At 42.7% G+C, this 24396-nt stretch overlaps 1 protein-coding gene across 1 annotated transcript; it reads left to right on the forward strand.

Moving 5' to 3' along the window:
- Nucleotides 1–1889: 1889 nt before the first annotated feature.
- LOC308173934 (protein NLRC3-like) lies at nt 1890–24389 on the forward strand (the record flags this gene model as incomplete). Its single annotated transcript, XM_080548987.1, has 7 exons — nt 1890–2085; nt 2356–2418; nt 18864–20640; nt 21710–21883; nt 23312–23485; nt 23595–23641; nt 23839–24389. The coding sequence occupies 7 exons, from the start codon at nt 1890–1892 to the stop codon at nt 24387–24389; spliced, it is 2982 nt and encodes a 993-aa protein (XP_080405113.1).
- Between the last annotated feature and the right edge of the window lie 7 nt (nt 24390–24396).

The raw sequence follows: 24396 nt of genomic DNA on the forward strand, positions 1-24396 counted from the left end.
TGTGTTAATAATGTACTCATTGGCTTTCCTTATTATATTCACGATGAATATATACATGTATATATAATTTTTCTTATTTATTCTTTCATTTATGTATTCCATTTAAAACCTTGTCCACAGGAGGTTCTGCATTTACATGTCACGGATAAGAGTTGTTTAAAGACAACACCTATAACAGGGATAAGAGTTGTTTAAAGACAACACCTATAACAGGGATAAGAGTTGTTTAAAGACAACACCTATAACAGGGATAAGAGTTGTTTAAAGACAACACCTATAACAGGGATAAGAGTTGTTTAAAGACAACACCTATAACAGGGATAAGAGTTGTTTAAAGACAACACCTATAACAGGGATAAGAGTTGTTTAAAGACAACACCTATAACAGGGATAAGAGTTGTTTAAAGACAAAACCTATAACAGGGATAAGAGTTGTTTAAAGACAACACCTATAACAGGGATAAGAGTTGTTTAAAGACAACACCTATAACAGGGATAAGAGTTGTTTAAAGACAACACCTATAACAGGTATAAGAGTTGTTTAAAGACAACACCTATAACAGGGATAAGAGTTGTTTAAAGACAACACCTATAACAGGGATAAGAGTTGTTTAAAGACAACACCTATAACAGGGATAAGAGTTGTTTAAAGACAACACCTATAACAGGGATAAGAGTTGTTTAAAGACAACACCTATAACAGGTATAAGAGTTGTTTAAGAGGATGTCAGAAAAAGTAGTCATATACATACATTCTAGCATCAACATGTTCAGAAGAAAATGATACTGTAACTGTGTCGAGAACAGAGAGTGCTTTGTTATGTCCTGATAGACTCTCAGTTGACACACACACACACACACACACACACCCACACACCCACCCACACACACACACACACACACACACACACACACACACACACACACACACACACACACACACACACACACACACACACACGTGTTTAAATGTGTTTAAATTGATATGGTTTCATGTGCTAACTGACAGAATTCATAGATTAAGGCTAAAATAAATAAAACCTTTATGCAATATATATTTTAAAAATATATTTGTATATTCTTCTAATATATCAATATCCTTTGGCAATTGTGTTTTAGCTGTTTGCTTCACATCTGGACATGAGTTTTGGACAGAATTAAAACATATTCTGGTTTTATAATCTCACTCACTGGTTTCATAGACCAAGGCTCTGAACCATGGAGGGCAAAGACTTCAGACAGAAGAGAGAGGAGGAGGGAGAAGAGAGGTGGAGAGAAGAGAGGGATGTTCCCAGTCCCAACAGAGGAGAAGAGAGAGAAGAGAGGGATGTTCCCAGTCCCAACAGAGGAGAAGAGAGAGAAGAGAGGGATGTTCCCAGTCCCAACAGAGGAGAAGAGAGGTGGAGAGAAGAGAGGGATGTTCCCAGTCCCAACAGAGGAGAAGAGAGGTGGAGAAAAGAGAGGGATGTTCCCAGTCCCAACAGAGGAGAAGAGAGAGAAGAGAGGGATGTTTCCAGTCCCAACAGAGGAGAAGAGAGAGAAGAGAGGGATGTTCCCAGTCCCAACAGAGGAGAAGAGAGAGAAGAGAGGGATGTTCCCAGTCCCAACAGAGGAGAAGAGAGGTGGAGAAAAGAGAGGGATGTTCCCAGTCCCGACAGAGGAGAAGAGAGAGATTCCAGGGAGGCAGAGAAGGTCCTTGCAGTGACCATCCATGTCACTACATATGGTGAACTATGCAGAATCTCAATTTATCAATTTATCACCAGCATTACATAACTGATTTAAATAAACAGATTAGTTTCTAATTGTATAAAACAGGTATTCATTATTTAATTCCAGAGGCTGAGTTTGTCAACAAACACAGGGCTGTTCTCATTCAGAGGGTTACCATGGTGAAGCCCATAGCAGATGCCCTGCGCCAGAGTGGTATGCTCCATCCTGAGATGTACTCCATCATCCTTGCTGCTCAGATCAGACAGGAACAGATGAGGGTGCTGTACGAGGCCTTACTCGCAGGAGACAAAGTCAGATCAGCCTTCTACAGGATCCTCCAGGAGAAAGAGCCTTATTTGGTCCAAGAATTGGGTAAGAGTCTCTCTCTCTCTCTCTCTCTCTCTCTCTCTCTCTCTCTCTCTCTCTCTCTCTCTCTCTCTCTCTCTCTCTCACTCACTCACTCACTCACTCTACTCTCCTCTCTCTCTCTAGAATTATATATTTTATTGAAATAATCAAACAGGCTTTTGATAATAGCATATTAACCATCATATCAAGTCACATGATGAGCCAAACATGGCCTGTGGGTCTCATGTTGGAGACCTCAAAGTGAAGTCTCAGAATCGACCTCCTCTTCTCCAGGTGGGGCTTTCTGCACAGATGTGGACAGTGATGGACAGACCAGGACCACTGGGCAGAAGACAAGTATGTCTGAACTGTAGAAGAGAACCTTCTGCTACCATTACTGCTACTACTGTTATCTGTAACACACACTCACACTCACACACACACACACACACACACACACACACACACACACACACACACACACACACACACACACACACGTGTGACAGCAGCTGGTGTTTTGGGAGACAAGGAGGCCACGGTCATTATTTCAGTTTTTTACAGATTATGAAGTACATAATGTAAGCATTCAAGTTATGTGCCAGGCATTGAAATCTGTAAATGTTTGAAGATACATTTGCGTCTGTGAATGAGGTACACCCGAAATCACCCGAAATCACTAAGCAGAGAAAAGGTCCCTCAGAGATCTGGAGCTGTTCACACTTCTGCACAGCCAGGTAATGGGCGGTAACAATAGCAGTAGTTACCACCGCCCCCAACCACTCCCCCACTAGTTTTCAGTCGTCAATGTCCAGCTTTATACATTTGTTCAGTTTCAAGTTTTATTTGCCATGCAACAAGTACAAATACAGTAGATAGCTAACTATAGCTAACATTAATACCTAGCAAGTTTATTACCCAAGCTAATTAGCCAGCTTAATTCTCTGGCTTTCTAACACTGTCTCTAACACTTCCAAGAGCAATGCTGTGACTGAAGAGACTACATGATAATACGTAGAGAGACTTAATAATAACAACAACAACAATGACAACAACAACAATAATAATAATAATAATAATAATAATAATAATAATAATAATGTGTTGTCTGCGGACACTGTTAGTATGTAAATGATTCAACCAAGATTGCAACAACATTATGGAGGCATTATGAGGGTCACAAATGTTGTTGTTTTTTGTCTCACAATCTGAGTGAGAACATCCAATGTACAAGTATACAAGTGTAAACATATTTGGATGAGGTTCTTCAACTTTGGCATTGCAGCAAGATACAAAATTACAATAATAGTGTCAAGTAAAAAGTAAGTAATAGTAAAGTAATGATAAAGTAAAAGTAAGTAAAGTTATAAGTGATGGTAATCGTACTACAGTGGAACGAGTGGTACTACAGTGTAATCAATAGTGCAAAGTAAGATGAAATGCAATGTGATACAGTACAAGTAGTCAAGTGTTCAGGTAATTTTCAAGTAGTCAGGTAGTGTGCAAGTAGTCATATAATATTGATGTATCAATAAGGGAATATGTGTCACCTCATATTTATACCAGTTGTCGTATATTTTTACACATTAATAGCCTTCTTAATTCACGTATATTTTACACATATTACACGTATATTTTTATTACTTCACATATACTTTATTAAATACTTTTATTATTTCAATACAAAAGATCTCGGGAAGATCTTTTCAATTGTCGCACATGCGCTGACACACACACACGAATTGTCGCACATGCGCAGTCACACACTGCTGAGGGCCGCTATAAAACCCTGTGCTCAAGGAGGAGCGGATTCTGCTCGACTGACTACCTCGAATCACGTTGTGACTGTTTAGTGTGCCTGTAATCTGAAGACCCAACCTTTTTTGAATAAATACTTTTAAAACTTTGGCCAGGAGTTTTCACCTCTTCTTTTATCACTGAAACAGAGAAATATTCGACATAAGTGGCGACCACGAAGGGACATTTCCATAGCTCTGGATGACCGGTCGTTTTGCAACTCTTCAGGGGAACAAAGGGTAAGTACAAGGCGAAGCTGTGCAAAATAGACTGTGTATATCGAATGAGCTATATTTAAAACGGATCTTTAATATATAACTGGGTAGAGGTTAGTCAGAGAGAGCCGGGTTGTAAAACCTGTATTGAGAAAAGTGTTTTAATTGTACGATTTTTATCGTGTGTGTGTAATTGTGGTATAGCAGAGAAGGAGCTGCTGTAGTCTTGTTTTGAGAACAAGGTATTAGCACATAAGCTAGGGGGAGACGTTTTCCTAGTGGGCTAATAAATGTGGTTTGTATCAGGCAATCGTCTGATGGAGTGTAAAAGCTTGGTTAATGTGGTTTGTAAGTGAGTGTTTGGCAGGAGATAGCTCTATTCAATGGTATGGAATTGGAATTCCTAGTTTGAAAGAGCAGAGTCCGTGCTAGTGAGCAGAAAATAGCGCTATTTTAAAGGGATACATTGTTAATTTACTTGAGAAGCACGGAGGAAAAACGTGGTTTGAGTAGACAGGGCGCCATTTTTTCTTTGTCTGAAACGCATGTCAGACCTGCGGACAAGGCCGCTAGTTGAAAAGGGCGCCATATTTTTTCTTTGTGTGAAACGCATGTCAGACCTGCGGGCAAGGCCGCTAGTTGAAAAGGGCGCCATATTTTTTTCTTTGTCTGAATGGATGCAGACTCAGTGGACACACAGGGCCTAGTAGAAAGCATATGCCATTGTAGGAGTATTTGAATAAGATTATCTTGGCAAATAATACGTTGAACTGCATTGAAAGATATTCTTGAAAATTGCTGTGTCGTGGAGAATAATAATTATTGTGGAAAAGCAGTGTTGTGAAGATTAATCTTACAGTCTTGGCTTCTTTCCCCCCTGACATCCATTTTTTCAAATACACACGCGCGGGTTTGGTAGATCTCAGTACTCATCTCTTAAAAGATAACGATAAAACCATACACATAGACTAGGATTGATAAAAATAGAGATATAGTGAATTGATCTCGGGGTATTTCAAATAAGTTTAAAGGTACGGTTACTCGGAAAACGGGAGGGAAAACAGGGGCCAGCACATTTCGAACACAGAGAGAGCATGCAGAGCCAATAGGCCCGCTTACAGAATATTGGTGAAAGAATCTAAAAGGTTAAGGCATAGATTGATGTTGTGAATGACTTTTCAGTATCACATTGATTTAACTAATTACTTATCAGTTGAATTAATTATTCAGATCATTCATTTTCTGTTTCCCAAAACAATTGATTGATTCCATAAGTTTTAAATCAATGTATATGATGATATAGTGAATAATTCTAACTAATCATTCATTCCTTTCACTTAACAATTGATTTAGGTATAGATTGTAAAAGTAAAAAAAGATAGATTGAGAGTTTTAGGTAAGATATAGTCATTCTGTAAGACATCTTCGGTGTGGCGGCCTCTACTGGTCGAAACACGATGGGATGTTTTTAATTATTGACTGCCCTCTAGTGGATGAAACAAGATAGGACGTTTTTAATTATTTACTGCCCTCTGGTGGATGAAACAAGATAGGACGTTTTTAATTGTTTACTGCCCTCTAGTGGATGAAACACTATAAGACATTTTTAATTGTTTGCTGCTCTCCAGTGGACGGAATACGATAAGACACTTTGGAACACTGGTCCTCCATCAGTGCATCCGCCTGAGGTCGACGACATAGTCTTTTACAATGATAAATGGATGGTTACTTCAATTAATTTAAGTAATTACAAATTGATTTAATTAATTATTCAGATTATTTCATTTTCAGTTTTCACAAAACTTTGATCAATTGGTTTATAGTGGTCTAGGGATGACGTTTTCTTCCACAGGATTACATCAATGAAGTGTAAATGACTAAGTCTAGTTGATTGTGCATTCCTTCCGAGTAGCAGGTCGATTTCCTTACAGATTGTAATTGATAATTGATCATTTTGTTCCTTTCAAATAACAAGTCGATTTCCTTACAGATTGTAATGAATAATTAATCATTTTATTCCTTCCCAATGACAAGTCGATTTCTTTACAGGTTGTGATTAATATTCGTGTTTTACATCTTTTTATTTGAAGTTAAGTTCTTTTTTCACAGTTCTTGATTAAAGAATAGCAGAACAGTTTCTATCTGAGGATTGATCAAGCAAGGGGTTGTGGATCAGAAAGACTTAAGGCGTGACCTGCTTTTGTAATTTGATAATTGTGTTGAACAGCCTTTGTAGTTTAATAATTAAGTTGACCTGAACTATAATTAGTATTGATTGAGCAATTAAGTGACACACCTTCATACATAATAAGGGAAAAAACCATTTAGATTAAAACACATACACATAGATTACATTTAAGTCAATAATACACAATACCACTGAAACAATCCGTTGTTCCGGAGTTGTAGTGTTCTGTGTGGACAGTTGACACAGTTAAGAGTTGGACTAGCATCTGTTTAGCAGATACAGCAACAGAAGGTGGGTTGTAAGAAAAGTACACCTTATAGCATATTTTCAGCATATTAAGCAGTATAAATATTTCAGACATGGGAGCCAAACCCAGTAACATTGTGAGGGCTGTTAATACAGACAAGGGAATATTAGCAAATTCATCTCCTGTGGCTATAGTGGAAAAAATGAATCCTCTTGTTAAGGAGATTAGCGGAATATCAACAAAATGGAATATTCGTTGGGCAGACATTGAACAACCATGGCCAGCAGAGGGCACCTTTGATTTACAATTAATTGCAACATTGGAGATACTTATCAATGCACATAAGGCGCATCAAAAAGGAAAGATTAGATCAGAGAAACGCAGGTTAGAGTTAGCTATTTTAGACCTCTTCAAGGTAGAGGGGCAGAAAGTAGCATTAGCTTGGAATGAGAAAACAGCTCACATGGATCCAGAAAAAAGAGATGAATTGGCCAAAGCAATGGAAGAGAAAGTGAACATTCCATTCTCACACACAGCTCCAATCTCCAGTCCTCCTCCCTATGCCAAGAGACTGGAGGACAATTCTCAGCGGATCTACCCTCAGGTCCCTGTCCTAAGTACGAGTGGAACCTTCACTATCCAAGATAAGGATGAAAATGTACTAGAGAGGGGAAGAGCGAGAGTGACCGTGGACTTTGAACCAGAGAACAGGTCAGGTGCCAAACAGAAAAAGAAGGAGGAGCCGAGGGGAAAAGGGGACGACAGGAGGGACAAGACGGATGACGGTGAAGATGGCAGTGGAGGAGATAGCAAAGATTCCAGTGATGACAGCAATGCACAAGGAGGCTACAGTGCTCCGATAAGAAAACTACTAGCCAGGGCCGAAAAGCAGGGAGGGAAAATACGCTATAAGAAGGGAAAAGAAGAAAATAGTTCTGAAGATGAGCAGAAGTCTCTGAAGGCAGGGAAGAGAAGAGAGAGCTTAAAGCAAAAGAAGAAGAAGCTGCAGGAAGACAGGGATGAAGAGGAGGGAGAAAGGAGGGCAAGAAAACTCCGTGCGAAAATCCTAAGAAACGAAGAGGACTACAGACAACAGCTGCAGGACCTAGACGTAGAGAGAGAAACGTGTCGTCAATCTCAAGCGGCAGCATCACCTGCATCCCGGTTGAACTCCCCAAGGTCCGGAGCGACACCAAGGCGGGAAGTAAAAACGGAGCCACAAGTAAGCGATTATGAAACAGCATCGGAAGAAGAGGAAACTCAGGGGAACTTCCCAGTGCTGATTCGAGGTAACCAGATGGAATATCGTCCTTGGAATCATACGGATCTGTCAGAAGTGATCGAAAAACTCCCAGTCCTGGAAGATGGAGGCCACCCTTGGACGACGCAAGTCGACGTGAGATTGACAGGAACGCACGCTGCTATGGGGGATTTGAAAAGACTCTTAGCTACCATTACAGGATTGGACACCATGCAGGAAATATTGATGAAGGCGGGACTTCATAGATATATCGATACATCCGTTTATGATCCAGAACTCTTCGCAGCAAACAGAGGCAAGCTGTGGAAGGCAATCAGAGAAACATACCCTACTCACATTCACCCAGACAATGTCATTGTGAAGCCACTGGGGGGAGATGAAAATCCCCGGGGGTTCGTTGCCCGTGTGCACTCTCAATGGAGAAGTGTGACAGGGAAGGATGCCGAAGATAACCTGTTAGAAAAAGCCATAATCAGGGAAAAGATTCAACAAGGTCTCCCTACCCCAGTTAAGAACAAGTTAGCAGAAGTGGTGGGGCTACGACACATGAGCAAGGCTGTTTATATAGACAACATAGCACACCAAGTAGAATTATTTAGAAAGAAGATTCAGGCACAGAAGGCACAAGACGAGGACTCACTCAGAAAACTAACTCAAGTGCAATTGACAGAAGGCAAGAAAACCAGAGAGAGAGAGCAGACTATAGCCCTACAGGTCCCATCTCAGCCACAGCAACTGCAAATTGTCCCTCCCCAGTCATACCCACAGGGGCCACAAGGGGGGAATCCATACCCACAGGGGCCACCAGGGGTGCAAGTGGTTCCATACAACCAGCCTGGCCAAGGACCACCACAAGAGGGATGGACCGCAGCACCGAGGAGGGTACTAGGACCATGTTTCGTATGCGGCCAGTATGGACACTTAAAACGTACCTGCTTTAAGAAGAACCAGGGGGGCGCAGGGGGGAAACAGAAAGGAGGATATAAGCCCCCTGCTGCACCGGCTCCAGGAGTGGTGAACCCCTATGGAGGCCCAGCAGCTGCGCTATAGGGGTGCCCAGAAGATCCGAAAGGGGGGTGCCAGCTGGTGGTGACAAACAGGCCTGAAGATGAACCTACAATATGGGTGTCGGTCAACCAACGTCCATTAGAATTGATGGTGGACAGTGGAGCAGCCTACACCTGTCTGAAGCCTGAAGACGCCACGCACCTTCCTATGTCTGGGAAATATGTGAAGACAATCGGATTCGAGGGAATTAAACAGCTGATCCCTACCACTGAGCTTGTAAGCTTAGAGTACAAAGGACAGAGAGCAGATCTGTCAATACTTGTATCAGAACACACGCCAATAGGGCTACTAGGGAGAGATGCACTATGCCAGTTAAATTGTACCGTGAAATGCACACCGGACGGCTGTCAGGTGACAGTGCCACAAGAGAACAGACAACTGTCTGTCATGATGGACAACAACGCATCTATGGTATATTGGGTGGGAGGGCTTAGCCCAGACCTAATGGAACCAGCAAGGATGTGGGACAATTATATCCTGGCACACATGGCAGAGGCCAGAAGGCCTACTGATCCATTGCATTGTACACTCCAGTATTTTAGAGAAGTTGCAGATGCAACCCCAGACGAGTGGCTGAAGCATCAGCCAAAACAGGTACAGCTTAGTGCAAGTTGTATAATCCTAGGCCCTCAGGGAGTGGCTATGAAGATAAACAGTGACACTTATCTAGATCAGGAGCATAAGATTGAGGGTAGCATCCCTCATGTGACACTTATGATATCTGAACACTATAAGCAGAAGCATTTAGGGGCAATGATGGCAGACTCAGAAAAAGCCAGATTTGTAACGACAAAAGAAAACCCTGCTATCTGGAGGAGCATTGATGGACAGTTCACAAAACTGATGATCTCTGCTCAAGGAATAGGACATCCGCAGACTGTGAAGCTAATGAACCGGCTAATCCTTCCTGTACAAGCTGACAGAGACCTCAGAGAAGAAATGATGCAGAATGTGCCAGCCGACCTGTGGGCAAAGAACAGTACAGACATTGGATTTGTGAAATCAGCTCGTCCATTGAGAGTTGAACTCATACCGGGTGCAGAACCCCCTTGGAAAAACCAATACCCATTGAAACAGGAAGCAATTGATGGAATTGAGCCACAGATCAAAGGACTGTTAGAGGCAGGAGTCCTGAAGATAACTCAATATCCGTTAAGCAATACACCTCTTCTGCCAGTGACGAAACCTGATGGTTCATATCGTCTGGTACATGACCTACGGGCTGTGAATGAGGTAGTCGTCAGCTATCCAGCTGAAGTTCCTGATCCTCATGTGCTGTTGACTCAGATTCCATCTACAGCCAAAGTGTTTACAGTGATTGATTTATGCGGGGCTTTCTTTTCTATACCTCTTAGTGTAGAAAGTCAAGGGTTATTTGGGTTTACCTACAAAGGTCAGCATTATCAATATACCAGAATGCCACAGGGGTACAAACACAGTCCTCATGTTTTTAATCAGGTCTTAAGGGAGGACTTAGACGGGTTAGAACAGATGATAAGTAGTACTGCCATTCAGTACATGGATGACATACTCCTTTGTGCCCCAGATGAAGAAACATGTCACAGGGATTCCGTTAAACTGTTAAAGGTTTTGGCGGAGAAGGGACACAAGGTGTCTAAAAAGAAGCTACAGTATTGTCAGGAAAAGGTAACTTACTTAGGACAATCCATTACACAGGGACATCGCAGCGTCACAAATGAACATTTGGAAGCTATTCAGAAGGCTCCAAAACCACGAACGGTTAGGGAAATGATGATGTTTTTGGGCATTACTGGGTATAGTTCAGCATGGGTGGAGGATTACTCTAGACTAGTCGCTCCATTGAGGGGGATGATTAAGGAAACAGGTAGCGATAACCTCCAATCTTGCATTACTTGGACAAGGGAAGCTGATTTGGCGTTTGAGACAATTAAACACAAATTGCAAGAAGCGCCAGCTTTAGCGCTTCCAGATTATTCCAAAGAATTTGGATTGTATGTTTCTTCTTCAGCCGAGGGGAAGTATGCCTGCGCTGTTCTCACGCAACCAACAGGCATTGGACCTAGTCCACAGCCCATAGCCTATTACTCTGTCGCATATTCAGAGGTAGAAATGGGTTTCGCGCCATGCTACAGAGCAATGGCCGGGGCTTATCTTATGTACGAGAAGGCAACAACCTTAACAATGGGGTACCCAATTACCATTCTCTGCCACCACAGTCTAAGGAACCTCTTGAATCAAGGCAAGTACACTTTGACGATGCCTAGGATTAGGGATTATTACAGGATGTTGGAAAGGGAAGATGTAACATTACTAAGATGTAACACACTTAACCCAGCAGAGACCTTGCCAACCCCAGAAGATGGGGAACCACACGATTGTGTGAAGGAAGCTACGAGGTACTCTAAGCTTAGAGCAGATCTACTAGCTTTGCCTTTAAAGGAAGCTGACGTTGAGTATTGGACTGATGGATCTTGTTACCGGGTAGGAGAACATTTACGTGCCGGGTATGCCATAGTCCGATCCCAAAATTCGGAGTTCATTGTGGAACAAGCCGAGGCTGTTCCTCAGCCTTGTTCAGCTCAGTTGGCTGAATTGATTGCCCTCACAGAAGCATGCAATTTGGGAACCGGACAAAGAGTGACAGTATACACCGACTCTGCCTATGCCCACAATGTGTGTCATTTACATGGAGCTGTATGGAAGGGACGGGGTTTTAAGAAAACTGATGGTTCGCCTATTCAGCACCACGCTCAAATCATGAAGCTGTTACAAGCCATGATGAAACCAAGGGAATTAGCCATAGTGAAGTGTGCCGCACACAGATCTGACTCATCACATGTCACACAGGGTAACAGGGCTGCAGATGATGCAGCCAAAGCTATTACAGGAGCAGACAAAGCAGGTAAAGTTCTGCTGGTCACACATGAAGTACAGTTACAGGGCATGGTCACGCTTGAGGATTTGTTGATGTTACAGAGTGAGGCAAATGCGCTAGACAAAAACTTATGGTTAACCAGGGGAGCTAGTCAGGATGACACAGGTCTATGGAGAAATCATGAGGGACTGGTTGTGGCACCCCCAGATTTATTAGGCGTACTGATACAGGAAGCCCATGGATTAGCACATGTGTCCAGGGGGGAGGTAAGACGCAAGATCACCAAGGAATATGGTTTTTGGGCTCCATATTTGTTGGAACAAATAGACCATGTCCTTGGTCAATGTGTGGTCTGTTTGAAGAACAATATCAGACCTGGAATACCAGTGGGAACTGGGCATATCCCTACCCCAAACGGGCCAATGAAACATTTAGTGATTGATTATGTGGACATGATTCAACCTATTGCAGGATACAGGTACATGCTAGTTGTAGTAGACAGGTTCAGCAGATGGGTAGAAGCTTGCCCCACTCGAAGAAAGGATGCTCAGTCTGTAGCAAAGTTCCTATGCAGGGAAGTCATGCCTAGGTTTGGAATTCCAGATAGGATATCGTCAGACAATGGTAAGGAATTTGTGGATAAGACGGTAAAGCTTATACTACAAAAGTTGGGAATCAAGCAGAGACTTGGGTGTATTTACTCACCTCAAAGCCAGGGGATAGTAGAGAGGATGAACGGGGTCCTTAAGAACCGTCTTTCTAAGGTCTGTAAGCATACAGGTCTTAATTGGTTGGAAGGACTCCCTCTTGCATTGATGGCCTGTCGTTCCAGTGAGATTCGAGGGCTGCACTTGACTCCCCATGAACTGGTAATGGGGAGGATAATGACAGCTCCCTGTGTACGAACCAGTGGGAAAGGGCCAAGTTTGGCTCTCCTGGAGAGTGACATGAAAGCCTATGTACAGTACATGACTAACCGGCAAAAGAGTATCTCTTCTTATGTGCTCCACAAACAGGAACGTGAAGAGGAGGTGAACGCACAGGAGAGGAAGGACGCGTTGCAACCGGGTGACAAGGTATACGTGAAGGTCTACAGACGGAAGTGGCATGAGGCTCGACGGGAAGGACCTTACGAGGTCGTTCGGTGCACTGGGACTGCCCTCCAAATCAAGGGGTCCCCCACCTGGTATCACGTTCATCCCTGCATCAAGGCACCCAATGAGGACGATGAGGGAGAACCTCAGCAGGATGGTGAGGAGACCCCTGGGGACGAGGAAGTCCACAGCTTGGACATCCAGGCTGACGAAGATGTTGGTGAGTATCTGCGTCATGATGCAGATGATGCCGGGGGCCTCGTCCCAGACCCTGTCCAGCCCACTGATGAGTGGGTCAACGGAGACCGTGAAGGATCCAGTGACTGCGACACCCCTCTTGGGGGTTCTACCGAGCCTGGTGTTGCCCCTGTTGTCACCCCTTCCGACCCTGACAATGCTCCAGACGGAGATGTCAGCAACCCGGGCGGCTGCCCGGACCGAGGTACCATTGAGAGACACAGACCTGTCAGTGATACACCTCAACCAGACAGACCCCGTAAAACACCAAGGCCAATTAGGAGGAAACTCAAGCCATGCCGTTTCAGAGACTAATATACCCCTTAGTGTTCCTACCCCATTGACTTCTTTGGACAATGTTACACTTTACTCACACACTGTTATGCCTGGACGTCAGAGAAGAATGATCATAGCAAGTAGAGCTTTTGCTTGCCCACATTCACGTTGTACTATTGATGATTGTTTGATCTATACCGCCGAAGAGAGCGAGTGGTATTTATTGGATACTACATATGTTACACTTGATCAATACTCAAGCAACATGCAAGAAACTCGTGTGACATTAACTAATGTTGACCAGGAGTTGAGCTCGTATTGGTGTGCTAGACGTGATATCGGTGAACCGGTGTCTAGTAAATCCAACAATTTCAAGGACAAAATTTGTAGGACCAGGCCTGACTATCCACACCACTATAGGTTGGACTGTGAGACATTGGTGCATAAATATGTTCACGATGAGTTACCAGGAAAGGTTGAAAATGTTGCTGTGAAGGCTCCTACGAAGGCGATTGTAGTCGCTACTGACGATTATTTGTTGTATGATTCTAATCACCTGGGGACACGGTCCCACCCTAATTCTGCCACTAGTATCATGAAAGATTTTGCTTCAAAAATGAATTATTCTGATTGCTGGATTTGTCAACAGGTCCCTGTAAGTGCGTCTGCTCCTATGTTTTTCCCCATACCGTTAACTAAAGCAGAATGGCTTCATTATAATTGGCAGGGTTTAGCCCCATTTGTGTTACAGGGCAAGAACCAGAGCTCTTCTTGTCAGCCCAGCACGATTCTGGTTCCTTTAAATTCTTCCTATGCAGGTGTGGATATTGGTGTGTTGGAACGTCTGACAGCAGCGGTTAACAAACACCATAGGCCTAGCGGTGTGGGGAAGGTTATTATTGATAGGCTTACACATTTGTCACAACCAACAGGTCCGAAGAAGATATATATTATCCAAGCTATGTTCGCTCAATTAAATGGTACTGCATTGAGTCCTCATCTGTCATGTTCTGGGAGTGTGACTTCTACACGGTGGAGGGGTTCAGTTGTTATTTCTGGATTAAAATGTAAAGTTGTTGATTGTGCTATGGTGCCTCAAATGAAATTACATGATACCAATACTACCAGACGGCAGAAAGGCACCACGCAGCTTAAAGTCATGCCTCTCGTAAATATTACAACCTGTATTGACATTCAAGTACGGCCCAAGATCAGCTCGGTTCGTCAGTTGGGGGCTGCGTCTTGTATAGGTGGAACCATTTTCTCGTATCCTGGTACGGAGCTTCAACTCCCGGAACATGTGTTTCTTGTGTGTGATAATGATGCATTCTCTAAGCTTCCTGCTTTGATTGAGGGTGGTTGTTATTTGGCTCATCTGATACCTTTGATTAGGAAAGTTACTCGGGAGGAGATGTCTGTACTTCACAAACAAGCAACCCATCGTAGTCGTAGGGCGTTGTCTACCGCTCAGAAGTTTTTTGGCCTAATATTCCCAAGTTATGGTGTCTACAACTCTCAGACTGAATTGAGTGCCTTATCATCCGTTCTTGAAAAACACATTAATGCTTCGGATGCTGTAGTGTCTGCCCTGGCCACTGAATTGACTGAAACTAAGAATGTAGCTCTCCAAAATAGAATGGCTTTGGACATTATTTTGGCCAGTCAGGGTGGTACTTGTGCTTTAATAGGCGGTGAATGCTGCAGTTATATTTCGGATTCTGGTAACGCTTTGCATGATTTTCATGAATCTAACAAGAAGGGTGTAGAGGATTTACATAAAGAACACGGTTGGAATATGTTAGATTTCTTTGATTCTGCTTTTTCAGGTATTGGTAATATGATCAGATCCGTCGCTATTATTTTTGTTGTCATTATCATCTGTATTATGTTACTTGGTATTTTGATCAAATGTTGTGGAAAGTGTATTTCTGATGTTCCTATTAATGCTTTAATGTTGACCAACGTAGCTGATGAGCAAAAGCTGGATTCTGTTTTGCTTTCTGATTTTGTTTCCTCCTTTGATGATTTGTTTATTAAGTGATGTTTTATGATTAATTGCTTCGATTACTGTTTGTTTCTTTCTATATCATGTGATTGATGTCAGTTGAGAAGTGGTGTGGTGGTTATGCAAAGATAGGAAAGCGGTTCTGTTCCTAGCACAACGAAGAAAACGCTCTTGACTGGGAAAGGATATCAATCTGAGACAGCGGTAAAGGCTGTTCTCCAACTGGGTTCATGTGCTAGTAACCTCTGTCCCTGGCGCTTCAAGGACAAAGAAAACATCGGTCGTTGGAAGTTTCTATATTAATTTGTGCATGATGGACTGTGTTTAGTTTAATTGTGGTTGTTATTTTCAAGATTCTTTTTATTATTGGTGGGTTTCTATTTTTTGCATGATGTCTTTGGGTTCTTAATAGTTATTTTTTATTTTTTATTTTTTAATTTTTTATTTTTTTTATTTTTTTATATTTTCTTAGCTGTGATATGTGGGGTTTGTGTTTTGGTTTTGGTTTATGTGATCATTTAGTTTCGGAACACCCTCTGGGTGGTCCGAGGGGGGATGTGTCGTATATTTTTACACATTAATAGCCTTCTTAATTCACGTATATTTTACACATATTACACGTATATTTTTATTACTTCACATATACTTTATTAAATACTTTTATTATTTCAATACAAAAGATCTCGGGAAGATCTTTTCAATTGTCGCACATGCGCTGACACACACACACGAATTGTCGCACATGCGCAGTCACACACTGCTGAGGGCCGCTATAAAACCCTGTGCTCAAGGAGGAGCGGATTCTGCTCGACTGACTACCTCGAATCACGTTGTGACTGTTTAGTGTGCCTGTAATCTGAAGACCCAACCTTTTTTGAATAAATACTTTTAAAACTTTGGCCAGGAGTTTTCACCTCTTCTTTTATGACTGAAACAGAGAAATATTCGACACAGTGAAACAGGAAGTCATGGCATTGCAGTCATAGCACTACTGCTTCAAAGTTCCTAAACACTCTGATCAACTAGGGGTGACAATAATTGTGGTACGAGTGCTTTTGTTAGAAATAGTTATTTCTTGATGACATTTTCTTTCTCAGTATAAATTTACTTCATTTAAAGGTTGGATGTAATCTCTTTAAGTGCGACAATAAGCTAATTCACCAAAAAGTGACATTTGTATAACCCTTTTTACTCATCTTGCCAATAATTGTGGAGGGTACTGTATGTACAGTATATACAGTGGCCTTCGTAAATAATGGGACAGTGAAGCATGTATTCTTCTTTTGTCTCTATACTCCAAAGGTTTAGGTTTTTAAATCAAACAACACTATTAGGTTGAATAGAGTTCTCAGCTGTTGTTTGATGGTATTTGTGTGCATATTGGTTTCACCATTTAGAAATTACAATTTTATACAAAGTCCCCCTTTTTCAGGGTGTGAGAAGTAATGGGACAGATTCATATAATGTCAGAATGAAGCACTCATATTTAGTATTCAAATATTATTATTATTAAATTACTCAACAATTCTTTGCATGCAATAACTGCCTGAAGGCTGCAGCCCATTTTGACCCACCAGATGCGGGGTGTTCTGGTGAAGCTCTGCCAGGCCTGCACAGCAGCCATCTTCAGTGTTTGTATTTTTGCCTATAATCTTATCATCAGGACATGAAATGCATGTTGAATTGGATTTAAATCTGAAGATTTGGCCACTCACTAACTAGCCACTGTTTGGCTCTGAAAAACTCACTAGTTGCTATGGCAGCATGTATTGGGTGATTGTCTAATGGCGCTTTTCCACTACCGTACTGCGCCGTACCGCGTGAGCCCGGTTTGTTTTGCTTTCTCCACTGCCAACCGAGCCAGGCTGAGCCGGGCCGAGCCGGGCCGATTTAGTTCTAGTTCCAGAGGGGTAGGGAAAGGTAGTTTTTGCCAGGCTGTGCTGTGACGCTGCAGACCGTTGATTGGTCACAACATCGTCATCCCATGTTCATAGAGTTCACCGCTAACCGCCATTTTTAAATACCACAACAGATTTCGCTCTCGGAAAATGTCATTTACTTTTTCTGTAATTACTTATTAATAAAGATTTATTTTAATTATGATAACCATCGTATTATCTTAGTTTAATGTCATTTCAATGCATCATAGAACTTTTATTTACAACAAGCATAACAAAAAAAAATCGCTATTATGGTAGATTTCCGTGTTGCTCCCTTTCACACATGTCGGCCATTCCCATGTTGCACGATCTAACTAGAACTACTAGAACTGAAAGTGGCAAGTCACAGGCACGTAACATCCATAAGCTGTATAAAGAAATACATTTGACTACCAGCAAGACACCGTATAATGGAGAAGCGTATCCTATCCGTACCATACCGTACTTTCAAATGTGTGCCATGCCGAGCCGTACCGGTCTGGTCAATGGAAAAACATAATTACTGGTACTTACGGTACAGCTTTCTGCACAAATCTACAATCAAAGGCAGTTTTAGCAATAAATTGGCAGGTTCAGAATAAAAATGATATGGTACAAGACCTCAGAGCGGTTCAGTTGGTCTCTGCCTCCCTACACAACGAGCAGGGCCGGTCCTAGGCATAGGCGAACTAGGCGGTCGCCTAGTTTTTTAACATTTCAATAATTTTGTCTCTATGTCTTTCATGTCTCTATGAAAATATGTCTCAGCCTACTGTCTATTTTTGTCTTGAAACCATTGTTGTCCATATTTTTACTGTTGAATGTGTGGGTGTGGGTGGTGATGAGGCAGTACTGGTGGCTTAATGTGGTGGTGGTGGCACCCCTAAAAAAAAAAATTTTTTTTGGGGGGGGGGGGGCATCAAATCATACTCTCGCCTAGGGCACCTAAATGCCTAGGACCGGCCCTGATAACGAGCACATCTACATTAAAACATGAATCCAATAGCCCAGGGCTCCTGCACTTCCCTACAATGCCTTGTTCTATTCTATTAACAAGACCAAACACTTACCGACAGAGTGGAGAGGAGAACAATACAGTTCACTGTGTTCACTCCACCTGAACCTTTCTATACGCTCTCCCAAATATACCTGAGCAGGGTTCCTGACATTCCCAGGTCCTAATGTCCCACCTGCAACATGAACACAGTCATCAGTAGAACTACAATGAGATATGTTGATAATGATGACATTGACACTCATCAGAAGAATAACAGATAACTGGATTGTTGTTTTTTTCCAGGTACAGAGCAACTGTCAGAAGGAGACAAACTGAAAGGTCATAAAGGTCAGTTCCACCTTTGTGTTGTCAGAGGGGGGTATGCTCTAGCCACTATAGCGCTTGAATTCAAAACACATACAAGCACACACACACACACACACACACACACACACACACACACACACACACACAAACTGTACCCATTGTTCAAACCATCTGACATGATGGTTTGGTCTGATAGGTAACAATGGTAATGATGCATTTGATTATAAAACAGTAATCCTGAATATAATGACAATACACACAGAGATAATGACAAAGAATAACAAATTCTCTGTATCCTTTTTTTTCCATTGCAGTCCAAAACGATCTTAAAGCCTTTTTTAGGATCAAGTATGCCAATATATATGATGGGACGTTAGAAGAAGGGAAATCTGTCCCTTTGGACGAGATCTACACTGACCTGCACATGATCAAGGAGGCCTGGGGAGGGGTCAGTGTTAAACACGAGGTCATACATATAGAAGACAAATATCCAGTCACAGGAGACACCATCAAGACCAGTGACATTTTCAAACAGGAATGTAAGAGAAAATTACTTACGCTAGGCATCGCTGGTGTGGGAAAGAGTGTCTGTGTGCAGAAGAATATTCTGGACTGGGCAGAAGAAAATGAGAACCAGGACATTGTTTTCTTGTTTCCGCTTCCTTTTCGTGAAATGAATCCTTATGAAAAAGAAGAAGAGTGTAGTCTGATGGAAATGCTTCATCGATCCTTCCCTGTAATGGAACCAATCAAGACTCTGGGAATGGAATCTAAAATTGTCTTCATCTTTGATGGCCTGGACGAGAGTCGACTACCTCTGGACTTCAAGAACAATAGACGGCTGAATGACGTGACAGAGCCGGCCTCTTTGGATGTCCTGATCACAAACCTCATCGCAGGAGAGCTCCTCCCCTCTGCTCTCATCTGGATGACCTCCCGACCTGGAGCAGTCGATCAGATACCCCGAGAATACATCCACCAATGGACAGAGATACGAGGGTTTGATGATAAACAGAAGGAGGACTACTTCAGGAAAAGAATCAGTGATGAGAACCTGGCCAAAAAAATCATCAAACATGTGAAGTCATCAAGGAGCCTCCACATCATGTGCCACAATCCAATGTTCTGTTGGATCTCAGCCAGTGTTCTAGAGAGACTGTTGGGTGGAGCAGAGAGAGGAGAGCTGCCCAAGACTCTGACTGAGATGTACATAAACTTCCTGAAATCTCAGATTGACAAAATGGAAAAAGAAGCAAAGAAATCCACTGGAAAGAGTGAGTGTTTCAACTTGAAAGAAGCGAAGAAAAACACAGGAAAAATCATTCTCCAGCTTGGAGAGTTGGCATTCCGTCAGCTGCAGAAGGGACATCTGATCTTCTATGAGAAAGACCTGAGAGAGAGTGGCATTGATGTTAAAGATGCCTCAGTGTACTCAGGTTTATGCACTAAGATCTTTAAAGTGGAGGGGAAGACCAATTGGGGACCGATTTTCAGCTTTGTGCATCTGAGCATCCAGGAGTGTCTTGCTGCTTTATATGTGTTCGTCACATTCATCAACAGCAACAAGAATCCACTGGTCAAACAGAAATCCTCATCCAGGAAGCTATGGTCATCACTCAGACGCAAACCTCTGGTTCACTTACACAAGAGTGCAGTGGATATGGCCTTACAGAGTAAGAACGGACACCTGGACCTGTTCCTGCGCTTCCTTCTGGGCCTCTCACTGGAGTCCAATCAGAATCTCTTTCGAGGCCTTCTGACACAGGCAGGAAGCAGCTCACAGACCAATGAGAAAACAGTCAAATATATCAAGGAGAAGATCAGGGAGAATCCCTCTCCAGAGAGGTGCATCAATCTGTTCCACTGTCTGAATGAGCTGAATGACCATTCTCTAGTGGAGGAGATCCAAAGCTACCTGAGCTCAGGAAGTCTCTCAGAAGGCCAACTCTCACCTGCACAGTGGTCAGCTCTGGTCTTTGTGTTGCTGACTTCAGAAGAGAAGCTGCATGTGTTTGACCTGAAGAAATACTCCAGATCAGAGGAGGGTCTTCTGAGGCTGCTGCCAGTGGTCACAGCCTCTAAGACGGCGCTGTAAGTAGATGGACTAAATTACTCAAATTAAACTTAAAATAGGTTGAGTTCAGTTTCAGAGTTATGAAAATGTAATGTAGAATAGTAATTAGTCGGTACTTGGTGAAAAACACAACAACAAAAAATGCAACAATAACAAACCCCAACAAACAATACTTGGTGTGAAAGACAAAATGTGCTTTTTGAGATTTTGATCACTTAATATAATTTTATCATTATCTAAAACATATTACTATTGAGTGCTTGATCAAAAAACACATCCTTTGATCTAACTCGCATTGATACTTCATAATCACACTGTTTATGATTTACGGATTAAATGGAAGAAATTGAGTTATTAACCACATGGTCAAAAGTAATGACTGAATTAATTGTAATGAATTAATCAATTGCATACTTATCTTTTATATTTTATTGACACACAGACATGTGACTTGTTCTAGCATTTTCAGTCGCTTTGTGTCTCAACTCTCAATAATGAGCCAGAAAGAGCCAGTTAGTTACTTACGTTTATCCTACGTTTTCACGTTCACCTACGTTTATCCTGTTTTTAATGTAATCGCATTCCACTCGCGGTACCCCAGGTATTCACTCCGGCAGCTCAAATGAAGACTTTTTGTCTGACATCAAGTAAACAACATAGCTAGCTGGCTGGCTTTATAACTTTATTTTAGCTAAAGTGTAATGAGTCAGTTTGCTTGCCAGCGACTTAGACAGTTTGTGCAGCTGTAAGGGTCATATCATAGTTTTATTTGTCTCCTCAGTCAATTGTTGGAATTTGGTATTTTTTGCTCTAGGCAGAGGGTCAGCCATAGTTGGCGCCCCTGGAGCAATTAGGAGTTAAGTGCCTTGCTCAAGGGCACATGCAGCTCCCTCCTGAGGCGGGGATCAAACCAGTGACCTTCCAATTGCTAGCCGGCCTCTCTAACCTCTAAGCTACTGCCACACCATTATATGCTAATTAGGTGCAGCGACAAGCAATTGGAAATAATAATTTTAAAAAACATATACCGGTATACATTTTCTCTGAGTCAAAAGTACGTAATACTTTAATTTATTCCTCATTCAGGCTGAATGGATGTGACCTCACAGAGAGAGGCTGTGAAGCGTTGGCCTCAGCTCTCAGCTCAGACTCCTGCCACCTGAGAGAGCTGGACCTCAGTAATAATGATCTACGTGACGGGGGGGTGAAGCTGCTCTCTGCTGGACTGGGGAGTCCACACTGTAAACTACAGACACTGAGGTGAGGTCACTAGACTATTGTTGTTGACAGACACATCATTCCTAAGTGTCTGTTACATTATCATTCTTTGTAATTAAATATACTTGCACAGAAAGGCTCAATGATTGAGAGAGACAATGTACAATATCTTCCAATCAGTTACTGTATGTGTGCGTGTGCGTGTGTGTGTGTGTGTGTTTGTTTGTGTGTGTGTGTGTGTGTGTGTGTGTGTGTGTGTGTGGTGGGGGGGGGTCTTTAGGTGTGTGTGTCTGTTTGTGGTGGGGGGGGGGGGGGCTGCTCTGTCTGTAACCTCTCTGAATATGTTTTCCCTCCTCAAATCCTGACCCCCCTGGCCTCAGATCAGCTCATGGTGCTACACAATACTTCACTAACCCAGTAGCTAGCAAATACATTATACCAGATGTAGAAGTCCAGTCACTACAAATGTATCCATGGTTGCTTGCTCCCGTGTTGAGAGCAACTATAACTTTCATTCATGAATTCTTGCACCACAATGATTGTTTGGCTACATGTATTTATTTGTATTCCTCATTCAGGCTGAATGGATGTCACCTCACAGAGAGATGCTGTGAAGCGTTGGCCTCAGCTCTCAGCTCAGACTCCTGCCACCTGAGAGAGCTGGACCTCAGTAATAATGATCTACGTGACGAGGGGGTGAAGCTGCTGTCTGCTGGACTGAGGAGTCCACACTGTAAACTACAGACACTGAGGTGAGGTCTAATACCATTCTTGTTGTCAGACACACTATGTGTGTGTGTGTGTGTGTGTGTGTGTGTGTGTGTGTGTGTGTGTGTGTGTGTGTGTGTGTGTGGTGGGGTCGTGGGAGGGGGGAGGGGGTCACTCTCTGAATAACTTTGCTATCCTCAATTCCTGACCAATCTGGCCTTACATCAGCTGATGGGGCTACACAATACTGCACTAACCCAATAGCAATCAAATATACCAGACTGAGAAATACAGTGACTACAAACCTGCCTGTGATTGACTTGAATCATAAATTATTATCATAATGCACCTCAGGGATTTTTTTTGCCGCCAGTATTTATTTGTATTCCTCATTCAGGCTGAATGGATGTCACCTCACAGAGAGATGCTGTGAAGCGTTGGCCTCAGCTCTCAGCTCAGACTCCTGCCACCTGAGAGAGCTGGACCTCAGTAATAATGATCTATGTGACGAGGGGGTGAAGCTGCTCTCTGCTGGACTGGGGAGTCCACACTGTAAACTACAGACACTGAGGTGAGGTCTTTTGGGGTGTAGAAGCATGAGTATCTAGGGCCATTATCTTGCACTTGTTTGAATGTTCTTTACTTAAATACAATGTGTCCAGCCTTTCAACTGCTAAATTAAGAAGATTTTAATCTGTACATGTACATTAGAGAGGAATGATCATATTCTTGATATCAGATGGAGTGAAACTATTTCCCCAGGTTGTCAGGCTGTGGAGTCCCAGAGGAAGGCTGTGCTTCTCTGGCTTCAGCTCTGAGGTCTTACCCCTCCCACCTGACAGAGCTGGACCTCAGCTACAATCACCCAGGAGACTCAGGACTGGCGCTGCTCTCTGCTGTACAGAATGATCCACTCTGTAAACTACAGACAGTCAGGTAAAGGCTGCAGCTGGACGTATCAATGGGATTAATGCACAGTATCTGTTTCCCAGATGATTGTGAGTGTGTCATTAAACCACTGTGTGTTCTTCTGTGGTTGATATAGTGTGGACCATGGTGAAGAGTGCAGGCTCAAACCTGGGCTGATCAAATGTAAGTCACCATCGCTGAGTTAAAACAGAGCACCAGTTTTGTATTCATAAGTAAAATATTAGTAAATGTGAATTATTTTTAATTAACAAGTAATATTTTCCGAAAAAAAGAATGTTACAATAACAAGATCACATTGTGAACATTGTTATTTATTTAACTGTATTGATTTCACAATTATTTTTTGCCCTCTCAATCAGATGCCTGTGAGCTCACACTGGACCCAAACACAGCACACAGACGCCTCTCTCTGTCTGAGGAGAACAGAAAGGTGACACAGAGGAGAGAGGAGCAGCCGTATCCTGAACACCCAGAGAGATTTGACTACCAGCTACAGGTGCTATGTAGAGAGGGTCTGACTGGGCGCTGTTACTGGGAGGTAGAGTGGGGAGGGAGATGGGCTGTTATAGGAGTGACATATAAAGGAATCAGCAGAAGAGGGAACAGTGATGACTGTAGGTTGGGATTCAATGACAAGTCCTGGAATCTGGAATTCTCTAAAGACAGTTACTCTGCCAGGCACAATAGAAAGAGAACTGACATACGTGTCCACCCCTTTGGCTCCCGCAGAGTAGGAGTGTATCTGGACTGGCCGGCCGGCACTCTGTCCTTCTACAGCGTCTCCTCTGACACACTGACCCTCCTGCACACATTCCACTCCACATTCACTGAGCCCCTCTACCCAGTGTTTTGGTTTTGGGGTTATAGCTCAGTGACCCTGTGTAAACTAGTCTCAGGGAGATCACACTGAACACACT

This window comes from Nansenia antarctica, assembly GCF_963989245.1.
Source record: "Nansenia antarctica genome assembly, chromosome: 19".
Classification (NCBI taxonomy): Eukaryota; Metazoa; Chordata; class Actinopteri; order Argentiniformes; family Microstomatidae; genus Nansenia; species Nansenia antarctica.